General features: G+C 44.6%; 1 protein-coding gene across 2 annotated transcripts in view; it reads right to left on the bottom strand.

Moving 5' to 3' along the window:
- Positions 1 to 20,471, bottom strand: part of DORIP1 (dopamine receptor interacting protein 1) — a 78,659-nt gene that overhangs the window by 32,815 nt on the left and 25,373 nt on the right. For both annotated transcript variants that reach the window (XM_086937341.1, XM_086937342.1), the window contains exon 4: positions 9,505 to 9,594. In XM_086937341.1, coding sequence (XP_086793467.1) covers positions 9,505 to 9,594 — 90 coding nt within the window. The remainder of the gene's footprint in view (positions 1 to 9,504; positions 9,595 to 20,471) is intronic.

The following is a 20,471-nucleotide window of genomic DNA, read 5'->3' as shown; positions in this document are numbered from 1 at the left end:
ACAACATGTAGTTGTACAAGCGATCACTAGTGACAAAGCAAGCATCATATGTGTAAAGGAAAATCTGGTTAAGTGGACATTCAGTGAAACATGTGGTAAAGTGATTTGAAAATTTCCCTTTTATCACACTTTATTTGTGGGAAATTGATAGAAGAGGAAGGAAAGAAATTTGGGAAGTTTGGAGAAAAAGAGGAAGAGAAATAAAGGAGACAGAAAAGGAAGCTGGTGTCAATGAAACATCAGTGCATTGTTTTCCAAATCTTGAAAAATGAGAATTTCATATGTGGCAACTATTTAAATTACATGTGGAAATGGCTGTAACACTCCTACTCTTAAATGTATAAGATTACATTCTGCAAGCCCTTCCTCCAAAGCAGAATCCCTTCATACAGAAGGACAAGGACAATGTCATAAAAATCTTCAGCAACCAAGAACAGGGTCATAAGTCTATGCACTGCTTTTGCTGAAACTGAGCTGCCCACAGTGCTAACATTAACTCTGAAAATATAAGCGTCCGTGTATAAATTGCAGACAGTGTGGCTTAGAAACAGGACGGGACAGCCACTGCTCTCTAATTACAAGTATGTACTGCAGAAGGCACTATCTGAACAAACAGGATGCACTGACCTCTTCGGAGTCTGCATACTGAATTGGAACATGTCCATGATAGTGACCGAGGATGATCAAGTTAAATTTCATTCCTACTGCCACCATGTCAAAATGAAGCTTGGAAACTAAAGTGGTGGAAGAAGACTTAGACCTGAGGAAATAACCAGTACAAAATACAGTGATGGATTGAATGAAATCAAATTGATCTGTGCTCATTCGCCCCCAGCATTTAGTCCTCAAATGCTGCAAGAGGTGAGCTTAACTGTTCCCATTTTACCCAGTAAACTTTTAGGGTCTGTCACCCATCAACCTAGCCACCTTAGCAAGGTTGCCTAGGCTATTTTGCAGCCTGGAGATTTCTCCCTGTCCCAACCCCTATAAACTAACCTCAAAATAAAAAATTAAATAAAAAACAACAACAATCTCTACACATATCTCTGCAACCCAACCTTCAAAAAGATTCTTTGCCCCCACACTTTCCATCTAAGTCTACAAACATTTTCTAGATCGAACGTTTCAGTAGGGTCGAAACTGCTCCTCCTTCTCTCTGCCCCAATCACTTCTCTTATTGTGCCACATGGCTTCAGATGTCTTTGTGGCTTAGGGGAGTAGTCCATATTCTTCAGTTGTGCCCTATCTATATAGCATCTTCCTATCAGATTATGGGTTACTTGTTCCTGCCTAATCTGGTTCCCTTGTGCCTCTGCTGACCCTCTAGATCTGTGGGATGTCTTTTTCATTACAAAAATTCCTGCTTGAGCGCCTCTGCGTTGTCATCTTCCAAGTAGGATCATTTATTTTTCAAGCTTTCCCTTGTTACTTAATGTTTTCGGGTTGGGTTCCAGTGTCCGGATGCTGCAAGTTTTGTTACATTGTAGGTTCCTTTGCGATTGGCAGTTTTCTCTCCTTCAGTATGGGCCTTCCAGCTCCATTTTGCTATAATCCCATACATCCAGGTGATTAGTTTTCCTGCTGCTGACAGATTCTGTGTTTTCAGTTAACTGCCTCCTCTGTCTAAACTGCGCTTTGATCAGCTTCCATTCCCAATGTTTGGGAGTTTGCTGGATGGAGTGCTTTTATTGTGGCCAGAGAGGAGCTCTCAGCTTCTATGCCCAACCAGTTTGTAATCTGGGCAATACAACTCAGGGCTTTAATTTTTTTTTTATTAATGTGTGGTTGTTTTGAAAGCAACAGAATCTCAACAGTAGCTATGTTCACAAAAAGATCTTTAAAACAGGAAATAAATTGACAAAATAACTTCTTATCTATAAAAAGAAAGGTAAGCACATTTATTCCAAACTCTGCTTATCACTTCTGTGAAAGTCACATTTCAATAGCATTCCTTCAGTGCTTGGAGTCCAGACTCATCACCCCCACAGTCCCTCAAGTTGGAGGGTATCCATCACCCCCACAGTCCCCCAAGTTGGAGGATATCCATCACATCTTCCCTGGCAGTCCCACTGAAGACCAGTGCGATTTGTTTAAGAAAACAAAAACAGTAGGAATAAAAGGGATGAAGGTTGGTAAGAAGGGAAAACCAAGCTAATGGGCAAGGGAGACAGAGTGAGTGGGGAAGGAAGGGGAAGGGGCTACACTGTGATGGATAAGCTAGGTCCATGTGCTAGGCATCCATAAGCTGAAGTTTCAGTTTCTCGTCTTCACAGAATCTGCCTTTTAACAACATCCCGAAATATTAAGAGCTAATCATGTCTCTAGAATGACTGGGGTCAGTGGACCCAACATCTTATAGGGAAGACATTTCTCCATTAACAAGTGAGTCTAAGAGACTCAGGGCATCAAATATATTCCCAAAAAGAGATTTATTATCTTTTACTAAGCTCAGGTGCACAGATTAGACTATTCTGGATTGTACACCCCAAATGCCTTTCCCTCTAGTCTCCTCTCAGTGGCCAATTGGTATTGTCACACCAAATCCATTCATTCCGGAAGGTCAGAGCTATTCTTTTGGACAAATTTCTTATTCTCAGGAATGGCTTGAATCTAACTCTTTGGCTGCTGTACTCTTCTCTCCAGTGCCATACAACGTTCAATGGGTGGCAATTTGTATCGCCCGATGCCAGAGACCGATTTCTTTCCTGGGCAAGAATGTTTAATGTCTGTTTTGTCTGAAGGACAACTAAACATTGAATTGCGGTAAGCCAAAACACATCTAGGTCAACCTGGTGCTCGCAGAAAATCAGCGAGTACAGAGCAGATTCAATTATGGGCTGAAATGTGAAGCAGCCTTCAACTGGCCAGACAGTGATAATGGCAGAAAAGTCTGGACTGGAAGAGGGATCTTCAACTCACCAGTAGCTACATCTTTCCTTCCTGTTGATGAACCTTGTCCAGGTGTGGGCACAGGGGGGAGCAGTTGGCTGTGGAAAGAGGCCTTTTCTTTAGTTTCCAACAGCACAAGAGAAAACAATGGAGCATAGGCATGCTGCTCCCTACAGTACATCTACCCCACTTTCAGATAAGAGGTAGTCTGATCTTTTCTGCTTTAGCCCGAGCCTCTTGCTACAGCATCTATACTCGGCCAGGCCTCTCATGATGTCCTCTCTAATGCCTTTCATAAACTTTAGATTCCGTTTTTCAACCTCTCATGCTGCCTCTTGGTCTCACATTCTTGTGTTTTACTTTCTCAGTACACCAGATGTCAAATAAGGCAGATGCATTACCCAAATTTTTCTGAAAAATAGACACCGAGGGGAGTACAGTGAGGTGCGGCTGGCTTGGATCTCCCTACATTTTACTACCCAGAATCCCCTGCAAAGCTCAAATGTAGCTAAAGAAAAGAAAAAATAATAATCACATTTTCCTCACATTTGTGGCTAGGATCACAGTGCTGGAACCAATGTCCTACCCTCAGTCTTCCGAAAAAACACTATACCTCATTTGTGTGGTTGGGCCAAGGGCCTGGGAAGGGTCAAAAACGTAGGGATTGAGGGGACAGCACAGCACATTCCAAGCGCTATATTTTTTTTAATTATGTTTTTAGGCGATTCTGCTTTGGACACCCACACAAGTGAGGTATAATTTTTATCGTGAGAATGAGGGTAACGCTGTGTGGTAGGACATTTGTGCCGGTACAGTGATCCCAGACATAAATGTGAGGAAAATTTTATTTTTTCAGCTAAATGGGAGGTTTGTATGGGATTCTGGGCAGGGAAAACGTTGGGGAATCTACGCAAGCCACACATCCCTGGACTCCCGGGTGTCTAGTTTTCAGAAATGTCTGGGTTCAGTAGGTTTCCCTAGATGGCCGCCGAGCCAGGGACCAAAAACGCAGGTGCACCTCTTGCAAAACCAGGTTGTTTTGTGATTGTTAATTTTGATGTCTCCACAATACGTTTTGAGCCCTCCTTGCCCCACCCACACAAGTGAGATACCATTTTCTTTTTCAGGCGACCTGGGGGAATGCTGGGTGGTAAGAAATTTGTGTCAGTCTGATGATACCACAACTTTCCCACAAAGAAACATGAGAAAAATGAGATTTTTTTTCAGCTAAATTTGAGGTTTGCCGGGGATTTGGGGTGGGAAAATGCTGGGGGATCCATGCAAGAAATACCTCCTTTGACTCCCCTGAGTGTCTAGTTTTCAGAAATGTCTGGGCTTGGTAGGGTTCCCTAGATGTCTGCCAAGCCCGGGCCAAAACTCAGGTGACCCCCTTGCAAAACCAGGTCACTTATCAATGGATAATTTTTATTTTTTGTTTTTCACATAGCTTTATTAAAATATAAGAACAACAAGGGTACAACTTACAGCATAGATAAAAAGTAACCAGAGAGACGTAGTACAGAAATGTAAAGGTCGTAATACAAATAGATTATATATATAATCAATGAAACAATTAACAAAGAGTAAAAAAGTCAAAATGGGGGGGGGGGGGGAGATGTACCATATTAACATAGCATTTTCGATATTTCTATACAAGGAAAAAGAATTTAAAAAAAGAAAAGGGACATACATAAGAAAAATCCAGCGTTATTTTATAAAAAAAATTTAATGCAACTTCAATAATTGCACAGTGAATGTTCATATAATGCAAAGGTTACTGAAAATTTCTAATATGTATAGTAGGGGAAACTTACAACTGTAAGGCTCGTGGTGGTTGAAACACAAAAGTGCTATCTTGGGTATGAGTTGAACGAGAGGATAGGTAATTAGTAAGTGGGAACCAAAAGGTCTCTTTTCGAAGAAGTTGAAGGCGATAGATAATTTTGATGTCTCCAGAATACGTGTTGGGCCCTTCCCTGTCACGGACACTTGGCCCACCCACACAAGTGAGGTTTCAATTTTATTGGGAGACTTTGGGGAATGCTGGTTGCTTGGAAGTTTGTGGATCCACACATATTCTAGAACTTTCCATCACAGAAATGTGAGGAAAATGTGCTTTTTTAAAACAAAAATTACAAAGTTTGAGGTATGCAAGGGATTCTGGGTAACAGAACCTGGTGAGAGCCACACAAGTCATCCCATCCTGGATTCCCCTGGGTGTCTAATGTTAAAAAATGTAGAGGTTTGCTAGGTTTCCCAGGGTGCTGGCAGCACTAGGGTACAAAATCCACAGCTAGGCACATTGCGAAAAAAGGTCTGTTTTCAATTGACAAATGTGTTGTGTCCATGTTGAGTTTCAGGCCGTTTCCTGTCGCAGACACTAGGCCTACCCATACAAGTGGGGTACCATTTTTATCGGGAGACTTCGGTGAAACAGAATTGTAGAATAACTGTTATTACCTAAAGACTTTCTATGCATTTCTGCCTTTCAAGTGTAAGAGAATGTGTAAAAAAAGAAGTCACTTTGAAAAATGTCCTATAATTCACATGCTAGTATGGGTACACACAATTTCGGAGATGTGCAAATAACTTCTGCTTCTAAACTATATGTTTTACCCATTGCAGAAATGCATAGGTGTCCTTGATACCCATGTTTCACAGTCTCTATTTTACCAAATAATTGTGATATATCTGGTACACAATGAAAAACCATTGCAAGACACAGCTCAGTTGTTGGCTCTGGGTTCCTCAGGTTCTTGGGTATTGGTGGCTCGAAGGGGTATTATCAGCCACGGGCAGAGTGCACATCCTAGATCACATGTGACGAACAGTAAAGAGTAATGTGTAGATTTGTGTTGCAGTATGCTCTGTTGTCAGGCTTTACCAGTATAGTAGTATGTCATATGTGAGACTTTCAGATTCACGTTTGACATGCATTGCTTGACTGTAATGAGTTATCACTGTGTATGATGTAGCCTCACTGCTGATCCTCCCTCCATCCGAGCACAATCACGTGTGCGCTTCGCGATAGCAACACTTTCAATAATATCACACACCATTGACATGCGTGTCTGCGCATATCCACAAGCTTGACAACGACATGTGATGTTGGCCATTCAATGTTTTTGGACAGCATCTCATTAGCAATAGTTGCCACCCTCACGGTACATGCTACATTAATGTAAATTGCGTATTGTGCGACTTCAAAACTGCAACAGGGACACACACATAAGTACACTTCCTGGCCAGGCAGGAACCGAACAACGCCCAGGTCCCCGGAATAATTATTCACATCCTTACGCTGGCCTGGCGTACGCAAGCCCAGCACACTTTCTGTATGTATAAATAGGATAACGCCGCCGCCACATGTCCCAGTTCTTCCACACTGCCTCAGGTGATATGGCAGCATCCACCTCGCATATCACAATGCGCAATAAAAAAAACGGGATCTATGAGGTGTACACGATCCTGGCGATCAAAACTTGATTTGAATTGTGAACCCTGATGGCCGTCGTGTTTGGACACACAACAACGACAGCAGATGTGGGGCCTGGGTGCACAGGGGCTGCAACTGAGCGTGATGCGGCGGGAGAGGTGGGGTGCATCAGCCTGGGTGCGCAGGTACGAACAAGCGATGTTGCCATGCTTTAATGATGTGATCTCTGACCTCATTCAGTCACATCTCCGTCTCATTTTAAGGACCTGCTGGACCGTACTGTAGGCCTGAGCCACCAGGCAGCGCTGCCTTACAGACACGTAGCGTTGGCTTTTGAGGCACTGCAGTGAGCTGATTACTAAGTGTACATGCACACAGGCTTGCGCCACTGCATTACACCTGCACATTATGCATCTAGCATGCGCTCTGTTCCTTTGTATGTGAACGTTGGCATAACATATTATTTAACCTTGTGTATTCTCATGCACTCCAACTCCACGATTACCACCAACAGTTGGTAGATCGTACTTCAAGAAGGAAGGATGTACTCAACTGGTGTTCTCTATTAAGCTTGAAATAAACCTTCATTTACCTCAACACATTTCCAGCATTATATTAGGTCTCCCTTTTCAGACACAGAGTTGGTTGCGCCAAAATGGGCGGAGCGGGTGCTCAGCCCGTGATGATGCCCTGGGCATTCCAACGTTTTCCATCGTGGTATCAAGACACCGTCCCCAAACGGAGACCTGCTGTGCCACCCTGAGAGAAGCACCCCGGAGGCGGAGCTCACACCGGCACGTCGTTGGACACACCGGTGGTGGCAGGTGAGCATTGAAGCCTCGGTGCGCAGGAGCTGCAATTGAGCACAGTGCGGGGGAAGGGGCTGGGGTGCAACAGCCTGGGTGCACAGGTGCAGGCAAGCAATGTTTCTGTAGATAATAATGTAATCTCTGGCCTCTTTCATATCTTGGTTTCATTTTAAGGACTTGCTGGACCGAAACTCCCTCGCGGACCCCAGAGACCCAGACACACGGGTGACGGGAGGTGAACAGTGAGGGCTGGGTGCAATAGGCCGACGCTCTGTCTCCTCCTCCCTCTGTTCTTTTGACTCTCCCTCTCCTTCTCCCTTCCACCAACTCGCTTGCTTGCTCTCTGTCCCATTCTCACTTTCTTCCTTTCATTCTGACTACCTTTCTTTTTCTCTTGGACATGGCACACATACTTATTGTCTTGCAGGGTTTGTACGCTGCTTCTGGAGGAGACCCACCCACTTAGTTCATGTTTTACTGTTTGTTCTAATAAAGTTGCGTTCCCATTTATTTGTGCTCTTTTAATAAAGGTTTTTTTTACCAATAAATAAGTAAGTGTATGGGTCTTCTTCTTCTGACAACACTTGTCTGCAGTTTATTGTGAAAATCGGCGGTTGATAGGAGGTGAATGAGGGAAACATTTGTAATTTTGCCGTGCACCTACCAAAATATAAATCAGACTATTACATAACTGAAGCCTGGGTAGTTCTACAACTGTAAGGGTTCTATGAGTGTATCACTTTATAACACCATGAGTACTGCCCGTATGATTACAGAACCAATAAGGCACTGCCTAGGGCCATTGAGGCTTCAGAGACTGGAGAGGCCCACCCTGCATATTTAAATAAAGCCCCAGAGGGTGGCGATCCCCTGACTTGAGTTGGCCTCGAAGCCGCCCCCCCGAACAATTAGTAAACAATACCCGGGGACGTGGCGATCCTCTAGGCTGCAAAACGTCTCTGTGCCCTCCCGCGCCTAATTTACATGTGAGATTTAAGATTCTGAGTGCTGCAGAGACCCCGCAATATAATAATAGGATTGGCCCCAGAACATTACCCACCAGGGGGCTCATTTAAAGGAACGGGTGATACCCCGCTTCATTTTTTTCCCCATTTTTACCATCCGGATCCGCTTTATTGAAGCGATACCAAGTTCTCACGTGACACGGGTGTAATATTGTTAAACAAGCATTTACAATGCAATGGTCTCGTCTTTGTTAAAGTTAGAGCTATTGGCATTGCAAATGGCATTTTTTTCATTTTTTTGTTTTTTTCAGACATAAATAAATGGTATTGTCATTTACAATGGCAATAGGTGAGTAGTAGAGAGTATTAGCAGACACAGAGCCAAACACACACACACACACACACAGCCACGCACACAGAGAGAGCCACACACACACACACACACACACACACACACACACACAGAGAGCCACACACACAGAGCCACACACACAGAGCCACACACACACACACAGAGCCACACACACACACACAGAGCCACACACACACAGATCCACACACACACACACACACAGAGCCACACACACACAGAGCCACACACACACACACACACACAGAGCCACACACACACACACCTCCTGAACTTGAAATGGCCATGTTTCTCTTTGTAAAACAACAAAAACTCAATAAAGAAAGTTTTTGAAAAACTCACTTGCCTCTTAATTCACAAATGACATTGCTTTCATGCTTGGGGATCGGAGGGACATGAACAGTTTTAATTTCATGTTTAAAAACTGTCTCTTTCAATAAAGGATCCTCTCCATGCAGTGATATAATATGATGTACTAAGTTGAAACACTTTTTTTACAGGTTTGTATTTTATTTTGAGTTTTGCGCCATAATTTTATATGGTGTTTCTTTGACAGCTTCAGTTCCAAACATTTTCATGGCTCGGCTCGGGCGCAGGCTCTTAGAGCCCAGCCAGACCCTCTGCCCCGCTCTGGCTCGACTCTCCCTGTTAAATTGTTAGTCCGCCCACCTCTACTCGTTAGTAACATTTCCCATCCGAGTTGTGGGGGGGCTGGTAGGAGGGGGTTTCGGGGGGGGGGGCGGCAACGCGAGTTGTTATCAAGAACAGATCAATGTGATAAATGACAGACTTTACCATGCGTTAACTGTGTTGCTCTAAAGTGACTAAACAAAGTAAGTCTACATTTACTAGCCTTGTGGCTATTATCAGTTACTGGCAGATGAACATAAAACATGGTTTGCATTGAAATTCTCTTTAAACCAGTCAGCGCCGGGACACTCTTTTTGAGTAGCCGTGCGCTCTACAAAAGCCATTATAACATAACATAACATTTAAACAACACACAAGAACAGCAGCATTTTGTCAAATACCTACCCGTACTCATCGCATAGCTCCAACTTGGAACAGAAAAGCTCATCCACTGCCAGCTGAATCAAGTCTCTGTGAGGAATTTCATGCGGAGGACTGAAAGAAAGCATTGATAGAAGCACAGTGAGCATGGAACCCTTCTCAACTAACGAAAGAGGCTTGTTTTCAACAACTACCAAAAAAAGAGCAGTGTAAAACTTCAGAAAAAATTTCCACACGAGGCCAAAGAACAGTATACGGCAATGTTAATTTTATTGATGGCATAGAGGACAGCACTCTGTTTCTCAGGAATAAATTATGTGCTTGGTGAAAGAGCATGCCAAGGCTTACATTCTTTCTGCTGACAAATCAACCACTAAGGATTCAAAAACCTCATGTATGCCATGCTAGTGACAGTATAGTTCAAAACCCGATATTTAGATCAAATGTGCATTCAAACTATTATTACCATAATGCAAAGGTCAATTTATGATTAACAAAGTAAAGCAAAACCGACATTATAAAACTCTTTACTACTTCACATAATGCCTATTACAATTATGTAGCATATGGCAACAACTAACAATTACGAGGCCTCTTCAATGAGATTTTGCCTTACTGTACAAATGTAATCTCTTCCTACCGGATTTTGGTTGAATACAATAAATATATATATATTGTTTAAAACACACTCAAGTATACTATATAGTAGTGGTCTCTCACCAGACTCAATATTAGCAATAAACATCATATCATACTATGTACATTTGTATATATATATACTATTTATTTGCAAAGTAATAACTTGCAAGCAGGTGTTGTTTTAGACAACATATAAAAGGAAAGTAGAGCTTAGTCAGTTGTGGTCCCATGTAACTTTAAATGAACATCATCTTTTGAGGAATTGAACAAGATTTTCTTATCAAACGGGAGATCAATGACATTTTCCTCTGCCTATGGTGCAAATACTTGAGCCACAACTGCAGGTGCATGGCAGGAGTTCATGGCCCTGGAAGCCATGTAGTGGATGTCCCCGAAGATCAGCAGCTTCTGGTTGAAAGCCTCTTTTTACATGTATAGTATGAACTTTAACCCTCCATATGCATAGTCTGGAAGCAAGAAGATATACTTTTATAAAACTGAGCCAGAAAGTCCATCCATAGCTAGCCATGAAGGTGCTGGACAAAATTGTGTTGGCTTGTCTCCTGGACCCCCTCCAGTTTGGAAAATTCTTTTCCTGTGAGAGTCCAGACACATGGCCTCCTTACCCATGTGAGAAAAGGTCACTCTACCCATCAAATATCTCCTGAAGGGTTCTATGGGCCTGATGTGGTCTTAACTTTAAAATGGTAGGCCTAATCCCTTGAGCCTGCCGAGAATCTGTGGTAAGCACTACGCCATACCCTTGGGTAACTTAAAATACAGGCAAACATTTAGCCTGCTTCAGATGGAAGCTAAAAGATCAACTTTGGAGGGCACATCAAATGCACCCATGGACAGAACTTGCTGGGAAGGAACCTTCTTGGGACATTAACATTCGTGTGCTGCCTAAATCCAAGCCTGAGGAACACTCAAGAAGAATTAATATTCTGGACTTGGTGGAGGCCCTTATGCACACCGCCCCAGTGAAAGCACAAAACTTGGATGAAGCGGTTGATAATTTTTCATCCTGGATAGACTCTTCCATTAGATCACTACCAGAGTGTAAAGGGAAAAATAACAGTAGGGCCACCCCCACATCCCCTTGGTATACTGAACTATTAAAGATTTTAAAATTAGGATGTAAGGCGCGAGAGCGAGTATGGAGAAGAAATTATTGTCCCATTGCAAAATTGGAACTCCGAGCAGCTCAACAAAATTACTATGCAGCAATTAAGACTGCCAAGGGGGAATTCTACGCGGCTAGAATTCTTAAAGCTAAGTACAATAGCCGAGAAATGTTCTCCATTGTTAAGAGCTTCACAGCCCCGGTGGCAGAGAAGATGTCAGCCCCGATCTCTACAGATTGGTGTGAGCAACTATCCACCTTTTTTATTGATAAAATACAAAAAATTCAAGATAGCTTCAAACCCTCTGACCAGCCACCCCCTCTGCAAGCCGATCAACTTCTACTCGATCGACTACCTTCACCTTCACTATGCCAAGTAACAGAGGTTAAAGCCGAGATGTCTAAATTTACTTATGTTGAGGAGATGGATGTGATGGCCATACTAAAAGTACTGAAGTCAGGGTCCCCAGCAGATCCATGCCCTGCGAGGGTTCTGAGTGGAGTGGCCGAAGTAATTACCCCTATGATTACTGCTCTGGTCAATGAGTCACTAGCTTCAGGAATAGTGCCCTCCCAGTGGAAGCAAGCTAAACTCCTCCCTCTGATTAAAAAACCCACTGCAGATCCACCGATTACATCTAACTACTGGCCCATATCCCTTCTCCCAGCCCTTGCCAAAGTATGCGAGAAGGCCGCATTTCGGCAGCTGGAGAGGTTCGTGGAATCCTCTGGGGCACTTCATCCGACCCAATCGGGGTTCCGTACCTCTTTTAGCACCGAGACTGCACTTGTGGAGATGGCAGAGGCCATCAGGGAGTGCCTGGACGGAGGCAGCAGAGCAGCTCTAATTTTATTGGACCGCTCTGCCGCGTTCGATACGGTGCCTCACCTCCAGCTTTTGTCTAGGCTGGAGGATATTGGCATCTCGGGCATGGTCCTTGGGTGGATCAGGTCTTTCCTGTCTGACCGGTCCCAACAAATTTGGTTACCTCCCTTTCATTCTTCTAACCGCAGGGTAGAGACTGGAGTACCACAAGGGTCGACCTTGAGTCCCCTTTTATTTAATGTCTATTTAACACCTTTGATTCTGCTGGCAGAGAACTTGGGTGCGAAGATAATGGCATACGCCGACGACACCCAACTTCTCTTTACCTGGAATAAGGAGAATATCTGCACTTCAGGAGCTCGCCAATGCCTATCCTCTGTATTTGCTTGGATAGCAAGAGCCTGCCTCAAGTGCAATGAGGACAAATCGGAAATCTTGCTCTACGGCCAATTTCCAACTGACTTTAGGGAGTCCATTTGGCCCAATGGATTACCTTGTCCTAAGGGAGAGGGTGGGATAGCTAAGAACCTTGGAGTCTGGTTTGGTGTCGATCTGTGTTTCCGTGACCAGATTTCTAGACTGGCTGGGACTTGCTTTGGAACTCTGACCACCCTCCGAAGATTCTTTCCCCTTCTCCCCCAAGCGGCCAAAGAAACAGTAGCCAGAGCATTGGTGCTCTCCCGCCTGGACTACTCTAATGCCCTTTACATCGGGGCATCTGACTTTCTGATTAGAAAGCTACAGGTAGTCCAGAATGCGACGGTGAGACTCCTCTAGAACATCCCGAGGAGGCTCAGCGTTCGTAAGCAATTGAGGGAGCTTCACTGGCTTCCAGTGGCCCAAAGAGTGCGTTTTAAGGCTCTAGTACTCGTTTATAAAGCCCTGCATGTACCATGTCCACCCTACCTTGCAAAAAGATTTGCCTTTTACCTTGCGACCCGTCAGCTGCGATCTGCCTCCCGAAAGCAGGTGGTCGTCCCCAGATTTAAGAGAGTTCGCCTGGGGGGCAATCTCTGACGGTAAGGGGAGCTCAGATGTGGAACGCCCTTCCTGATGCTCTAAGACATTCTCCCAATCTGAGCAATTTTAAAAAACTGTTAAAAACTCACCTTTTTATACATCATGAATAGCGGTTTCCCGAACACTCTGATTCAGTTTCCTCACTGCGCCAGGACAGTCCAGACTAACAGAGCGCGTTATAAATCAACATATAACATAACATGTAAAGCTCCTCAGCTGAAAAGGCTTGAAAATTATTCAGGTTCCTATGAAAGGAGACAGCACTCTGAAGGCAGTCTTCCGCATGAACAATTTCAGAGCACTAAACACAAAGCTTTGTCCATTTCTTGTTGATGATGGCACTGGTTAACTGACTACTGAGCAAGGTCAGCACTTCCATGCGGTCAGAGGAGACCCACAAAAGTCCAAACACTAGGACTGTAACAGCCATGCTTGGAGAGACAATGGCCGGGAATGAAGTTTATTGGCTTGTCCCTTGCCTAGTGTTATGTTGGTCGCTGAAGAGTGAGGGCATTCTACTGCAAGGGTTAATATGGCATTCCTTATCTGCCATGCCCAGTTTGGTGCCAATAGATTTATGCAACAACTAAACTCCAAGAGTCTCCACACCAGGCAGTGGAGCTGGATTATAAACAACACCTGAGGCTGCCACAGGGTTCCCCCTCCGGCTCTACCGGGTCTGATGGCCGAAACCACAGGCGCTCTTCTATTACAAATGTTGGGAGTAGCCAATCTTTGGATAATCAAGTAGGAGCCCTGTCTGAGGCAGTCATTGCCCATAATTTAAAACTTCAAATTATTAATTTACCGCCAGCATCCTGTTTCTGTGTCATGATTCTATCAAGTGTACCTGCAGTTAAAAATGGGCCAAAGAGAGTTGCAGGAAGATCTGTCAAGTGTCTGCACTGAAATAAACATTTTCCCCTTGCAATGGCTGGCAGCATTCTTCTTACTCGAAAGGTGAATTGGATAGGTAAGGGCCGTATTGATCAGCCTGGCAACTGTTTTATTATACATTATAGGAACCCTCAGTTTGCCTATAATTTTCTGTTAAGCAAATCAGATATGCAGGAGCCAAGTTCGACCATTTCACTCTTACCCTTGGGCTACTTCCATAGACCCCGTTATATGGTACATCTAATTCTTTTGCCGCAACGCCACTGAGTACAGCTCCAATACAGGGGCATTCTAACTCCCGGATGCCATACACTAAAAGGTACCGATAGCCAACAGATTTGACGCATTGGAGAGAGTTGATTGACTGAATGGCATTGGGGCTGGATATGAATACCGGCACAACGTGGGTGACCCCGACCTCTTTGTTGGTGGGATGGAATGGCAGTGGGCAAAACCTACTACTAGAGGCAGAGAACATACTCTTCAATAAGGTACTCTTATCTAGATACCATTATCAGTGGTGGAGTCAATATGGTAGCCCCCTCTCCTCAACCCACTCGACAGCATGTGGTTAGTATACCATGGCTGGTCTCATTTCAGAATTTTACATCCCTAGTCAAGAGTTCCACAATTCTGACAGCATTTGAAGCTCAATGGGTCATAATGCAGGGAGGCATCAGTTCTGGTTCTGAATGGTTTTACAACTATGTAAGGAATCCCATGGCAGGGGGAACAGATCAGGTGGATACACAATTGCAAGCGTGCAATGAACTAGATGGTGCTGTGGAACCAACAGGTACTCCACTAACCCCAAATACAATTAAAGTGATGTCATGGAGCACTGCTGGCCTAAAGGCCAAACTTGACTGGAGTTCATTTATAGATCAATAGGATACCAGCTTACTGCAAAAAACCGGACTGATTAGGGGAGCCCAGTGTACAGGTTATGCAGATTACTCTACGGCAGCAATAGATAAGGAGGAGGTGTAGACCCTCCGGGGTACTGTCCACTTGGATAGACACACATTAAGGCTATGTGGTTAGGGTAGTTGAGACTCTCACAATTGATATTTTAGGTCTCATTCTCAATTTTCCACCTAGCATAGATGTTTACCTGGTCAATGTATATTCTAGACCAGTTAGCATAGGGCATGAATGTAACATCATGGATCAATTAGCTACCCTCTGACCAACCTTCCGGAAAGTGCTTACAAGGTGGTGGGTGGTAACTTCAATTGCTAATTTGAGCCCCTTGAAGCAAAGTAGGATGATACATTAACTGAATAAAGTATTATGAGGATGGGTGGGTTGTGGGCTATTCCATCACGGTCCATCATTCCCATCAAGAAATGGTCTCCCCAGGCACTTCAAATTAATGCCCTTACTTAAAACAATCAATCAATCAATCAATCAATCAGGCGTTTGTTAAGTGCAACTACTCACCCATAAGGGTCTTAGGGCGCTAGAGGTTGTAGGCTCCAGTCCATCAAGGAGGGGGTCCGAAGAGCCAGGTTTTGAGGTTTCTTACAAAGATGGGAAGCGAGGCGGTCTGCCTGAGGTGGAGTGGAAGGGCGTTCCAGGCCTTGGCTGCGAGGTAGCAGAAGGAACAGCTTCCCAATCTGTTTTTTTCTGGTGCAAGGGACCATGGCGTAGGAGAGCTGGGCTGATCGTAGGGTCCTTTGGGGTGCGTGGAAATGGAGTCGGCTGTTCAAGTATGCTGGTCCAGTGTCGTGGAGGGCCTTGTGTTCGTGATTGAGCAACTTGAAGGGGACTCTTGCCTCGATGGGGAGCCAGTGCAGTGTGCGCAGGTGCTGGGAGATGTGGCAGCGTTTTGGCAGGTTGAGGAGCAGTCTTGTGGCGGCGTTCTGGATGTTCTGTAGCTTGTGGGTGAGTTTTTTGTTTATTCCAGCATAGAGTGCGTTGCCGTAGTCCAATCTGACCAGCACGTGAGTGACGGTCTTTCTGTGTTCAAGGGGGATCGATTTGAAGGTCTTACGTAGGAGGCGGAGGGTGTGGAAGCAGGAGGACAAGACAGAGTTGATCTGGCGGTCCATTTTGAGCTTGGAGTCCAGGATGATTCCCAGGTTGTGTTCATGGTCCGTGGGCGGGTTTCCGAGGGCCACCAAGTGTCGTTCCAGGCGTTCCGTCTTGTTGGTGTTTTGTTGTAGGCAGCTGTTCTTCATCCATTTGATGACGGCTTCCATGCCTTCTCGAAAGTTGTGTCTGGCGGTGTCAGGTTGGTTGGCTAGGGAGAGGATGAGTTGGGTGTTGTCTGAGTACGACACCACGTGGAGTCCGAAGGCTTTGACGATGGGGGCCAGCGGCGTCATGTAGACGTTGAAGAGAGTCAGGCTGAGGGAGGACCCTGGAGGGACTCCGCAGGTGGTTGGTGTGGGGTCTGAGAGGAAAGGGGAGAGTCTGATCACTTAAAGCACTCTATACATGTCTGCAATGGGTGAACTAAGTCAGATAGCCAGGAGTCATATAGGTTTAATCGAGCTGGGTGCTCATCACTGATGGACTACATCCTTGTTGATGTAAGGCTAAGACCCTTTGTGGCAGATATGGAAGTCCTGCCCAGACACGATAGTGACCATCATACCCTCTCTCTCGGCTTAGCACTCTCAAATAGAATGGCTACAGACACATGAACAGACCACCTGGAGTGTGCTGAAGCAGTCCCCTGACTCAATTGAAACACTCCATAGAGCAGTGGGTATACCTCTAACAGAATTGAGCAAAGTAATCGCCCGAGATGGCAAACCCACCCAACAGGCAAGGGTGGCTGGGATTCATTCAACGCTAGTCGGAGAACTTCAAGAACTCTTTTGTATAGAAGCACAGTGCAAGGCTTGCATCTGAAAAGGTGCCCGCTCTAATGTTTGCCAATTATACCATACTCCTTTCAAAGACTCCAATGGGTATCCATAGGGTTCGTGACAACTTTAACAAATCGAGGGGCCTAGAAATGAACATTAGCAAAAGCAAATTCATGGTCTTTAATCCATCTCATTCCACTCGTCCAAACCTAAGTCTGAATTGGATCCAACTAGAGAGGGTCTAAACTTTGAATATCTCCGGATAACACTTAGTGAACGAATGAGTTGGTTGTTTCACATTGCCAAGCAAAGACTCAAACTGGTGCAAAACACTGGCGGGCTCTCTGAGGTCTATGGAAGGTGTTTTTACAAGCCAATCATCTCCACTATTGAGATTTACAGACTTCAAGGCCTGAGGGTCTCTAGTTATGGGGCTGAGCTATGGGGTCACAAGTCTGTCAGTGGTATCACGCAGACAGACAATAGTTTCCTTAGGCACTTGCTGAATCTCCCCCAGTACACATTTGATTCCCCTCAGACTTGACCTGGGCATTAGGCTTTTCTCAGAGGGAATCAGCCTCAGACCTCCTCCTCTATTGGAGAATAATCTGGGTCACAGCAGAACGGATCTGTTATAGATCGGCTATAGAGGAGATATTAAGGTCATTGGGAGTTTGCTGAGGCTATATCACTTTAGGGAAACCCTAAAATGTATGGGTATTGTTTGCATGTGGGATAATCCTGTTGAGGCCTGTCCAACCGTTTCTAAAATGGAACTTGCCAAATGTTATAAGAACTTTAAGCTGGCATCCTTCCTAATGAATTCTTCTGTGGGATCCCTGGCCCTTGGATTCATAGGCCAAATGGATACCCATAGACTGGAAGGAGTCCTGGACGAAATTCAACCTTTAGCAAGGAAGCTTTATGTGCAGTTCAGGCATGGAACCCTTCCCATCCGTACATTTAGTAATCACTGGAGCTCTGGGGGGCCATGAACTGAAGCAGAATTGTCCATACTGTGGCATAGCTGAGGAAACGGAGGCTCATGCTCTTTCCTTATGCCCCACATACAAGAAAGTTATGTCCAAATGGTTAGTCACACTGTGTAAGAACATCGCATTGTGTCTAGGCACTCAGTCTTGAAATTGGATACCCACAGACCTATTGTTTTCTCTGTTGCCAGATACCTATTCTCGATTTGGTGTATACGTAAAACAAGTTTGATTGTATCTACATGGTGCAATTAGTCCAACCAAATTATTACGGAGTGTGATAAAATGTGTCAGTATTTTCGTCTTAATGTGTTTTCTGCTCAAATTGCTCTTGCTCTACTGGTTACATTGCTTAGTTTTTAAATCGCGCTGGATGAAATTTGTTTTTAAACTTTTAATTATTTCAGTGAATAAATTATGATTTTAAAGACAATTCATGAATTAAAAAGGATTTTCTATGTTTGTAATGTACGTTTATGATTCTCAAACCAAAATAAAGTGAATAAAGAGAGATAAAAACCACCCAGTTCACACTTGTGAGACTCAGACCTTCCCCAGCTAAGGTAAACTGCCCTGATGTCAGACTCTGGGCAGGTGGTTCACAGTGTGGCTGATTTTCAAAAGCACGCAGGAAATGTGGACATGGGCTGCTAAAATTGAGGGAGCAAGAAAGGAGTCCAGTTTATGTGGCTGGATTGTCTTTAGGGTGTATGTGACCATCCGGAGTTCGACTTGCTTCCTGGAAACTGCTACCCATCACCATTATCGAAGACCTCTGATCCAAACAGAACTCAGATATGCACCCCAGCCTTTGAATGAAGCATTCAACGAAAAAGTTTCTTACCTTTTGGTAGATGTATTTTGGAGCTACATATTCTTCCTGTGGATTCCTCACCATAGGAGCCCAACAATAGCTATTTGGCCTCCGCCACGATTGCACCCCGGATGTGTGGACACTGGAGTATATAAGCCACCACCTGGTGTCAGTTCTTGTTTTTCAAACCTCTCATACTTTGGTCAATAGTGCTTTTCTTTGATTCACAGTCAAAATGGATCCGCTTTCATCACCAATTAGGTAAAATATCTCTTCCTAAGATCTCAAGAGTTGAAGCCCTGTCACAGGTGTTACAAAAAGATATCCTTATCAGACCCATATGATACCTCGATGTGGCATTTGGGCTCTGAAAACAAGCCTGTGGCTAGTGTTCAACAGTGCACCCTAAGGGCAACAGAAAGTGGAAGGCCACCTATGTTTGGCAATGGCACACAGGGATACATTGTAGCATTCTACTTCAGATAAGTTCCTTCAGAGAACCATTTCACAAAAGATTAACCCATGAACCAAAAAAAAGGAAGAAAAAACAAAACACACTACAAACAACAACAAAAAAGACAAAAAACTCATTAACCCTACTGAACTGGGATTGTAGTAGTGATGTCACAGGAGGAAAGCAGCAGGGGATGTTGTTGAGACTACAAGACCTATCCTCTACCTTCACCTCTTCAACCTGTTCATTTAGCAAGAAATGCACCAGATGATGTCCCTGAACCAAGTCCTGCTGCCCCTCAATGCAAAGTGGGCGGAGGGAAACTGAGGGGGTTGACTAGCATCACTGCAAGTTCAGGACAACCACTTCCCTCTTTCAATATCCAAGCCCACAGACATTACCCGAGGGTCACTGTGGGGCCCCAGCACCATCAGTTCACAGTCCTACCGCTTGGCTAGACCGCTGCATTACATTTTCAAATAAAGTGGTGGGAGTTTCAATATGGCCATCAGAAATCCATGTATTCATGAATTTGAAAAACTGGTTGGGGAGGTCCTTCAGCACTGCTCAGGGCCTACATCTTTGGCGCATTATGAACACTGTCCACAACTTGGGCTTCATAACAACTCAAGAAATCTCATGTTCCACTCAAGCAGAGCTTGACATTTGGAGGCGCGGTTCCAGGCATGACCCACTTGAATGCTGTTCCTTCTATTCAGAGGCTTGAATAAAGGAAGGAGAGGATTCTATTGTTTCTATATCAGACGTCGGCTGTCATTCTACCAAGTCCTGAGCCGGTTAGTTCTGAGGTCTCGTGCATTCCAAGATGCCTTGTGTTAGCTGGAACATCAAAGTCCTTCAGTGATGCTGTATGGAGCAACTGCTCCAACAGCAGATGAATCTCTCTGCTAGGCTGCTTATCTTTATGTCAGTTCATCCAGATCCCTATGATACCTCGGTGTTGCATTTGGGCTCTGAAAACAAGCCTGTGGATAGTGTTCAACAATGCACCCAAAGGCTTGAAGAAAGGAAGGAGAGGATTCTATGGTTTCTATATCAGACGCAGGCTGTCATTCTACCAAGTCCTAAGCCGGTTAGGTCTGAGGTCTCTCTCGTGCATTCCAAGATGCCTTGTGTTAGCTGGAACATAAAAGTCCTTCAGTGATGCTGCATGAAGCAACTGCTCCAACAGCAGAGGAACATCTCTGCTAGGCTGCTTATCTTTATGTCAGTTCATCAAGATCCGCAATGGTGGAGGTGTCCCTTCATTTCCACAGAGATGCGGGCTAGGTTACCATAGTCAGACACCTCCTTATTGGGCTGGGTCCCTCATCTGGCGGACATGATGGAGCAGGGTCTTTGTTGTATGTATGACACCGCCTACCTAAAGATGATAGAGCTGTT

The sequence above is a fragment of the Lissotriton vulgaris genome, chromosome 9, assembly GCF_964263255.1.
Source record: "Lissotriton vulgaris chromosome 9, aLisVul1.2, whole genome shotgun sequence".
In the NCBI taxonomy this organism is placed as follows: domain Eukaryota; kingdom Metazoa; phylum Chordata; class Amphibia; order Caudata; family Salamandridae; genus Lissotriton; species Lissotriton vulgaris.
This window is presented reverse-complemented; position numbering and strand designations above follow the sequence as displayed.